Source organism: Rhineura floridana, chromosome 7 (genome assembly GCF_030035675.1).
Source record: "Rhineura floridana isolate rRhiFlo1 chromosome 7, rRhiFlo1.hap2, whole genome shotgun sequence".
Classification (NCBI taxonomy): Eukaryota; Metazoa; Chordata; class Lepidosauria; order Squamata; family Rhineuridae; genus Rhineura; species Rhineura floridana.
The window spans coordinates 111,749,645-111,758,439 of record NC_084486.1 but is presented as its reverse complement, the minus strand read 5'-3'; the positions used below and the strand labels follow the sequence as shown (position 1 = coordinate 111,758,439).

At 42.9% G+C, this 8,795-nt stretch overlaps 1 protein-coding gene across 1 annotated transcript in view; it reads left to right on the top strand.

Annotated features, from left to right (window-relative positions):
• The first annotated feature begins 1,395 nt into the window (after positions 1–1,395).
• DNER (delta/notch like EGF repeat containing) overlaps positions 1,396–8,795 on the top strand; it is a 213,232-nt gene continuing 205,832 nt past the window's right edge. Inside the window, exon 1 of the mRNA XM_061636867.1 lies at positions 1,396–1,859. Coding sequence (XP_061492851.1) covers positions 1,590–1,859 — 270 coding nt within the window. The 5' untranslated portion in view covers positions 1,396–1,589. The remainder of the gene's footprint in view (positions 1,860–8,795) is intronic.

Genomic DNA, 8,795 nt, shown 5'->3' with positions numbered 1-8,795 from the left:
CTCCCTTCTGTTTTTCCCAGCATTATTGTCTTTTCTAGTGAATCACGTCTTCTCATTATGTGTCCGAAGTATGATAACTTCAGTTTCATCATTTTAGCTTCTAGTGACAGTTCTGGTTTAATTTGTTCTGACACCCAATTATTTGTCTTTTTCACACTATCCGCAAAGCTTTCCTCCAACACCACATTTCAAATGAGTTGATTTTTCTCTTATCCGATTTTTCACTGTCCAACTTTCACATCCATACATAGAGATAGGAAATACCATGGTCTGAATGATCCTGACGTTAGTGTTCAGTGATACATCTTTTCATTTGAGGACCTTTTCTAGTTCTCTCACAGCTGCCCTCCCCACTCCTAGCCTTCTTCTGATTTCTTGACTATTGTCTCCATTTTGGTTAATGACTGTGCCGAGGTATTGATAATCCTTGACAAGTTCAATGTCTTCATCGTCAGCTTTAAAGTTACACAAATCTTCTGTTGTCATTGCTTTAGTCTTCTTGACGTTCAGCTGTAGTCCTGCTTTTGTGCTTTCCTCTTTAACTTTCATCAGCCTTCGTTTCAAATCATTACTGGTTTCTGCTAGTAGTATGATATCATCTGCATATCTTATTGATATTTCTCCCTCCAATATTCACACCTCTTTCATCTTGGTCCAATCCTGCTTTCAGTATGATTTGTTGTGTGTATAGATTACACAAATACGATGATAAAATACACCCCTGTCTCACACCCTTTCCGATGGGAAACTATGGAATGCTTTAAAAGAAATGGGGGTGCGCAACCTATACTCTGGACAAGAGGCTAATATGGAGAAACCAATTGGTTCCCCATCAGAACAAAGTTTGTTTTAAGCTGTCTTCTGAGAAATTGCAACTCAGAAGTAGGTGTCGGATGTCCTAAGAAAGAAACCTCCAGGCGTCCACTTTTCCATCTCTCTGCCTTCACTTGCCATACACAAGGCCCTGAGGCCTATTAAGCTCATTTGAGCTAGGTGGGTCGTACTTCCAACAAACCATGTACAGGAAGCTTTCCTAAAACAAGAGCAGCCAGGAATGTACTCTTCTCCCCCCACCCTATGTGATAATTATAACAACCCTGTGAGGTAGACCACACCAAGAGACAGCAAACTTGCTCCAAGGTCACCCAATGAGCTTCCCGGCTGTGGATGGGGTAAAGATTTGAACTCTGCCCAGATGACCTTCGTTCAACACTTAACTTATTAGATCATATAGTGGTATATTCGCCCCAAGGAAGCGAACTCTCCTCAAAGACCCGCTGACGTTTAGCAGCTTGTTCGTGTGCGCGCACGCGCGACCATATTCTCCCTGCCCTTGCCCGGTCGCCTGCGCCCCCCCAGCGCGCTCTTGGACGCTGCGCTCGGCTGGAGCGCCCTCTACCGGCCGCTGGCGCCGGCGTTTCGCCATGCCAGCCACTCCCTCCTTAGTCTCCGCCCGCACGTTGCCACAAGCGGGCAGCTGCCGAGGAGCTGCATTCTCCGCCGGCTCTTCTTGATCTTGTCGACAGTCGGAGACCCGAGATTCGGCCTCGCTCCTTGCCTTCCTCTTGGCGGGAGGCGCCCGCGCCATTATGCCCCGCTCCGTCCCGCTCTTCCTGCTGCTCCTCCTCAGCCTGGCTCAGCGCCGCCGCGCCAGTCTCGCCGGGCCGACCACCGCCGGCGCGCCCCTCGACAACTCCGCCGACCTCTGCCTCAGCCAGCCCTGCAGGAACAACGGCACCTGCTCTTCGGCGCTACCAAAGCTCCGCGCCGTGCCTCACCGCCTGCCGCTGCTTTTCCTCTCGCCTCAGCCTGCCTACAGCTGCGCCTGCCCCCCGGGGGTCACCGGGACCAACTGCCAGGTAAGCTGGGAGAGAGAGCTGCCTTCCGGAGCGAGCCCTTGGAAGCGCCCGCCCTTGCGTATCTCCAGCTGCCATTTCTCCTTATCCTTCAGTCTCTCCTTCGGAATCTTTTCGGTTCTTTCCGCCCGCCTTATCTCCCTCGCCTCTCACCCCCCCCTTCCCCGGTTTCCATCTGCCTGTGGGTTTGGCGGAATCCTTCTCCCTTCCATCGTCTCCCCCATTGTCCGCCACGGCCAGGATTGTCCTCTATCTCCGTGAATTTTCCCTCTTTTATACTCGCGGGAGAAAGCTCTCTCTCTCTCTCTCTCTCTCTCTCTCTCTGTGCCTTTGCTTTCCATTTGATACGTGTCGTCGCGTCGTGTATCATGGCTTAATCCCTCCATGCAGATTTCCTATCTGACTCCAGTTTTCATTTCGATTTGGTGTTACGATTGTCTCGATGACCTGGGTAGTTCCTCTTCAGCCTCGTCTTTGCGAGGGGTCATCCGTGCATCTGCAGACACGCACGCCGGGAGACGTCTGAGGATCCCTGTGCCTGTTTGTCATCGCAAACGGGGGAGGGGGGGGAATAACTAGGACAGATGTTTGAGCGCTCAGGTTGAAGGGCGTGTTGGGCACCTTCAGCAGACACTCGTCCCGTGGCCGCCCCCCGCCTCTTCCACGTATCTTATACTTCTATGAGATGCTTCTGAAACGGAACTTTGCTTTTCTATTAAGTGATGCGAGTTTTGTGTCAGAATCGTAGGTCCAGGGGTACCTTTCAAGGATATTGCTAACGGTTGGTTGACTTAAACCAGAGAGAGGTTGCTGTTCTGCTCAAGGTTAAATCTGAGTATTTTAGTGTTGTTCTTGCTCTCCCCCTTTCTCTTGGAGAACAATGTTTAGTACTTTTATTTATAGATTTTCCAGTGCTAAATATACTATTGGCCTTTGCCATTCTTGGTGAGACCAGGTTTTGCTGTAAGACTTGAAGTAGTTATGTGGGTTGGCTATATTTAATGGAATTGCAATGCATTGGTAAAATATAACTTGAGCAGCTTTTTTATAATCTGCTTCTTGTTTATGAAGAATATAATTACAGCTGAAAACTGCTTTGAAAGGCTTTACTAATAATTCCCATTTGGTCTCTTTTTTGGTTTAGGAATGTAGAGCATTTAGTTTTTTCCACTTTGATGAAGAAAGGAGCTTATTTTTATGTAGACTTTAAAACGGTGTTCTTGCGTCCTTTCCATAAAAAAATAATAAAATGTTCAGTTTGATTAGATTTCATTGGATAAGAGCTCTTGTATGTAAAACTTGCTTGGATTATTACTGGGAAGACCAATTATACTGTGGGTTTCTTTTCTGGTGTGCACAGCAGAAGGGTCTATGACCTTTCTCCTCTCCCCCTGAGGGGTAGTTGTATTAGTCTTTTGCAACAAAAACAAGTGTCTTGTAGCACAAAACTAACAGTTTTATTATGGCACAAGCTTTTGTGAACTATCGTCTACTTCAGGTACATGAAGTGGTATCCTGAGTCAGGAGCCATGATACTCTTTGATCTTTTTTTCTTTATATAGTCAAGAATATACACCGTTACCAAAGCTGTAGTATCTGTGAAAGCAGGGAGGGGGGTTGAGTTTTTTAAAAATAACAACAACAAAGAACACAAATGTTGCCTATAAAACTTAATAGGGAAGAATGAATGAAAGAGTCTGGAAGAAAGTTGTGTGTTTTGTTTCAGAGTGCCTCTGTTGCTTCCTTTCGGCAATGCAAGTAAGTCAAAGAGGCTTAAGTCAATTAAGTGGATCATTTTTAACTAACTTAGCAGTCTTGTTAACAAAAAATTGACTGTTCACAGGCTTTCTTGTGTGCTAGAAAAGAGAGTTGCGTGGTCGCTTAATGATGGTTATCTGCTGTAGTATCTGTCACAGACAACACTCTTTTAAATGCCTGCAAACTGTACTGCGGGTTTGCAAGGGTCTGGAGAAAGAGGTTTTGCATTCAAAAATGGGTGTGAGGGGACAGATAAGTATGTTCATGTTGCAAGAGAATTAGTCATAAATGCCTGTGAATCTGGAGTGCGCATAAAATTTGTTGCTGTTACGTGCCTTCAAGTTGATTACGACTTATGGCGACCCTATGAAATGGCGACTGCCAATAGCATCTGTTATAAATCATCCTGTTCAGATTTTGTAAGTTCAGGTCTGTGACTTCCGACCTGGGGGTCTTATCTTCCAGCACTATCTCATGTTGCATTTTGGATACTCCGTTCATAAGGTTTTCATGGTAAGAGGTATTCAGAGGTGGTTTACCGTTGTCTTCCTCTGAGTCTGGATGCATCTTCGTCTAGTGTCTCAGCTTTGACCATTCCACCTTGGGTGACCCTACTAAGAATCTAGCCTCTTGGTCTAGAGTCCTGATGGCAATGCACTCAGCTTCTTTGACACTTTCAGACCCGCTCACCATGTTAAGGTGTGCATCCTGGAGGAGGGAGCATAAAATATGCTTAAATATTTCCATTAAAATCAGTGGCCATAACTATATTGCAACAACTAGTTACACATAACAGCTGGTGACTCTAGATGTGAATGCATGTTGCCCACTTGCATCCAAAGATATGTCTGTTTTGTTTAGAAGGACTTGGATGAAAATCACAGTGCAAATGGGAAATAGCATACAGATGCCCACCTATTTCAACAACATGTGTAAAGGTATTGCATAAAGGTATTGCATGTGGATCTTTCTTAAAAATGCTTTTAACTTTGCCTGGATAGTGCACAATAAGATTGGATTTAAAAAACTATCCACCTCCAAACAGACATATAGGAATGTATTAGACAGCCTTTTAAACAATTCAACCGAGTTTTACATAACTAGTAAGATATGCCTTAATCTTAATTCTTCTATCTTAATTCTAGGGATTCAGGCATAAGAATACTTTACTTTTGAGCATTTTAATGGGGCAACTAAATAAAAAAAATTATTTAGAAGAAGTTGAAAGCTCCCAAATAGGAATTTAAACCATATTGCAATAGTTAGATGATATCAGTTAGACAGGTAAATATTTAAATGCACATACTTTCCTTCATACCTGTACTAATATCAGAACTGTCTGATTAAAGTTTACATTTTGGGAACTGGGGTTTGGAGGAAGATATAATTTCAACTAGAAATTTGGTAGTTAAAGCACAGCACTCTGCAGTAGGATTGTTCATATGAACACAGCTGGACACTGCTCAGAATTCTGTTAGCATTGTATTAGCTGTCGCAATTTTGTTGCATTTTGCAATACTATTGGTGGGAGAAACAAGAACACTGACACTGCATGTGTCCAAAATATTTAAAAATATGTAGCTCTTTTCTATCATTTTGGCCAATTTTTCACCTGATTTTTTTTATGTCAAGAAATCAGTTGCTGTGGCAACTGGTGACTGGAGCAGAAGAAAATTCATATAACTTGTTGCTGCATACCATTTTTGGGGGGGCATGTGCATTAGGTAGTGAATCTTTTTTAATAGAGTGTCAACAAGACAAATTTGTTTTTTTAAAAAACAAAATCTATTTGTAGTTACATTATTATTTTTATTATTATTACATTTGTATACTGCTCCATAGCCGAAGCTCTCCGGGCAGTTTACAATTAAAAACATTAAAAACAAATATACAAATTTAAAAACACATAAAAAAACCACAATTTAGAAACACATGCTAAAATGCCTGGGAGAAGAGGAAAAGATGGTGACACATGTAAAGAACCTAGTCATCATCTGCTGCTCCACTGGAATTAAAAGTTTCAATTCCAGTGTAATGTGCTCTTCAGAAAGAATGCTTTTAAAAACTGCTACTGTACAGTTGAAATGGGCAGCCTTTTCTTTGTATAAAGGTTGTGTGTGGAGGAAGATTCTTGCACAGAGGAAAAAGACTGTTCCAATTGCCCCCAATTGTCTAAAAAAGCAATTATGATATACAGCAGCCAAATAGCTGTGCATGCAAGCCTTGTGAAGACTATCCTTTTCATCTCAGCATGATCATGGAGCTCATGCAAGTGGCATACCTCCTGTTCAGCTTTCTTTCTGTGAAACCTTTGTGCATGCTCATTCCTACTGCTTACTTTTGCAAAGAGGAAAGCATCTACTGACAAGTCTTATCAGCAAAGAAACACTTTTTTTTGGTCCACACACCCCTTTACATGCTATTTGCTACTTCAAATGTGCTGCACACATAGGGAAATACCGGTAGCTCAGTGGCTGAGTGCATGAAGTAAATCTTAGGTTCTGTCTTAACTAATTTAAGGCCTTGGGCAGCTTGGAATACTCTGTCCTCATACCTCAAAGAGCCACTGCCAGTCAGAGCAGACCAGACTGTGCTACATGGACCAGTGGATGATACATGTCACGTTTGTATGTTCATGATCTATTAGAAGCTGGTATGCATTAAATGTTTAGCGTGCATTTGCTTTTACTCTTTATAATATGCAAGGTAGCTATTCTTTCATTTCTTTATTTACTTACTTTACTTGCTGTTTTTATATCCCCTTTCTGCCAAGGCATACAATGAAAACATGTGTTTGGAGCCTAGGTTAGTCCCTGCAACCGTTCCTGTGTTTTTATGCCTTTCTGGTAAAAGGTATATTACAGCCCAGGTGTTTCCCTTCCTAATCTGACTGGTTTCCAACTCTGGTGTTAGCTAAACTCTACTAATTTGCATTCAGGCTCCCCTGCCCGATACATTTAAGGTTCCACTGCAGCTCTGCCAGCTCCCTAGTACCCACCCTGTGCCATATAAAGGCAAACTTTCCGCCCTCCATCTATCTCTATCTTTGCAGTACAGGAGTAGCTACCCTTTTTTTAGCTCGAGGGCCACTTTCACTCTTGGCTAGCCTTCTGGGGGTTGAATGCCAGTGGTAGATGTGGCTGCCCCACAATTGCATGCATGTACACACACAACACACACAGCCCCCCTCTCAGCTAATCTTTGCAGATCAGTTGAGGAAGGGAATCATCGATAATCTGGTAAGTGGAGAAGGTGCTATCTAATGGAGTATGTTCTACTATTTTAGCCGTGTGTCGGAATCCCCATCGTGGTGCTGAACTGCACCCACCCCAGCACTTTTCTTTTTTCTGCTGCAACCAAAGTCAGTAGGACTGAGGGGGAGCTATTAGCCACCCTTGCTGTAATAGGAACTCTTTCAGTTTAAGCTTACGGTCCAGGCACTTAGGTTTGGGAGCCTCTGTAACTTGTAACAACTAATAATTTTGCTTTTTTATACAGCTGTAGTGGTGCTTCTAGCTGCAAAGCCATTTTACTTATTGTCTGCCATTTTGTGTAAATAAACATTTCATCAGCATTTATGATATTTATTACTTCCTGCTAATTTCTCCAAGTAAGCAAGACAGTATTGGCATTTCTAAATTGGTAGTGCAATAACTAGTGTGGCATACAATTGTTTCCAGATTGTGGGTTGTATCCAGTGTAGTGCTTAGTAACTTGATCCGTCAGCATAAGCACTGAAGGTTGTACAATGGAACTTCCTCTTCCGCCTCTCCCCCGTGGCCTCCTAAATCTGTTCTGGGTTTCCCCCAATCCTCCAGAGCAGATTTGGGGAGAGCATGCTTGGGGGAGAGGGGAAAATTCCATTGCACAAGCGTAAATCCTTGCACTTATTGGATACCACCCTAAAGATCCCCAAGGTTGTTCTTATGTGAAAACACATGTAAGATTGGAGTTCACATATATGGTTGCATATGAATGGACACATGAGTAGATACACACAAAGGCTTTTACCTATATGTGCCTTGATTAAAAAAGAAAACTTTTTGGCTAATGCTCAGTATGGTGGCTGCTGTGCTAGCTCATTGGATTATGTGTATTCTGAAACAGTTTCTCTTGAAGTTGATGGGATAGATATATGTGGATTTGTGCTGTACTTTTATATACATGCTGAGGACTGAGGTCCACTGCACATCCTAGCTAGCGGGAAATGCCCTATTGGTATTAATAATAGTATTATTTTAATTTATTACCTGCCTTTTACCCTGACGTCCCAGGGTGGATTACATCCTTAAAAACATTTTTTAAATTGCAATCACAACAGTAGGCTGGGTCCTAAAATATATATATCTCAGGTGTCAAAGGCAGAACATTTAGGGGAGCATCTTCCACTTACTGTGTAATCCTCTATAAGCCTACTTGTATGCAAGCCCCAACATGTGTCAATAAGACTTACTCCCTCATAAGTTTGTATAGTAGGGATGATTAACCTGTGACCCACTAGAAGTTTCTGATCTACAGCTCCCATCATTCTTAACTGGGCTAGCTGGGGCTGATGGGAGTTGTAATTCAGTAATATCTGCAGAGCCACAGGGAAGCCACCACTCTGTATAGGGTATCAGTCTTAATGTGTTGGGTAATCATGGTGGTTCATCACTATATTAAAAAGGAGTTTTATTTTTTATTTTCTGATTCAAAAATCATGTTGTGATGGTTGAAACCCATCACTGAGGGTAGAGATACACTTACTGTTGTGCCGGTTCCAGTACATCTCCACATCTCTTTTCTGAAAACAGGAGCACATGACACTCGTTAAACTCTGCTCTTTTTTATTCTAAAACCTGATCAGATCAGCCCAAGTGTGTTTTCTTTTAGGATTCAGCTACAGGCAGATTTCAAAACTGATTGGCAGATCAACCCGTTTGCCTTCCAGGTGTGGCCAATGGAAATGCTTTGCTGCAGGCTCAGGCAGGGACAGTGATTGGCCTAACACTTTGCTGTGGGTGGTCCTGAAAGGCCTGAAGTCAGCAGCAGGGAAGGAAGGTGTAGCCAGCAGAGGGCAGAGTCGCTTCAAAATGCAGCCAGAAAAACCATTCTGGCTGCTTTTGAAGAAACTAGTATGCCCACAGTCTTAAACCTGCAATTCAATTTCATGTAGCTGATTCATCTGTTATGATGTGATTT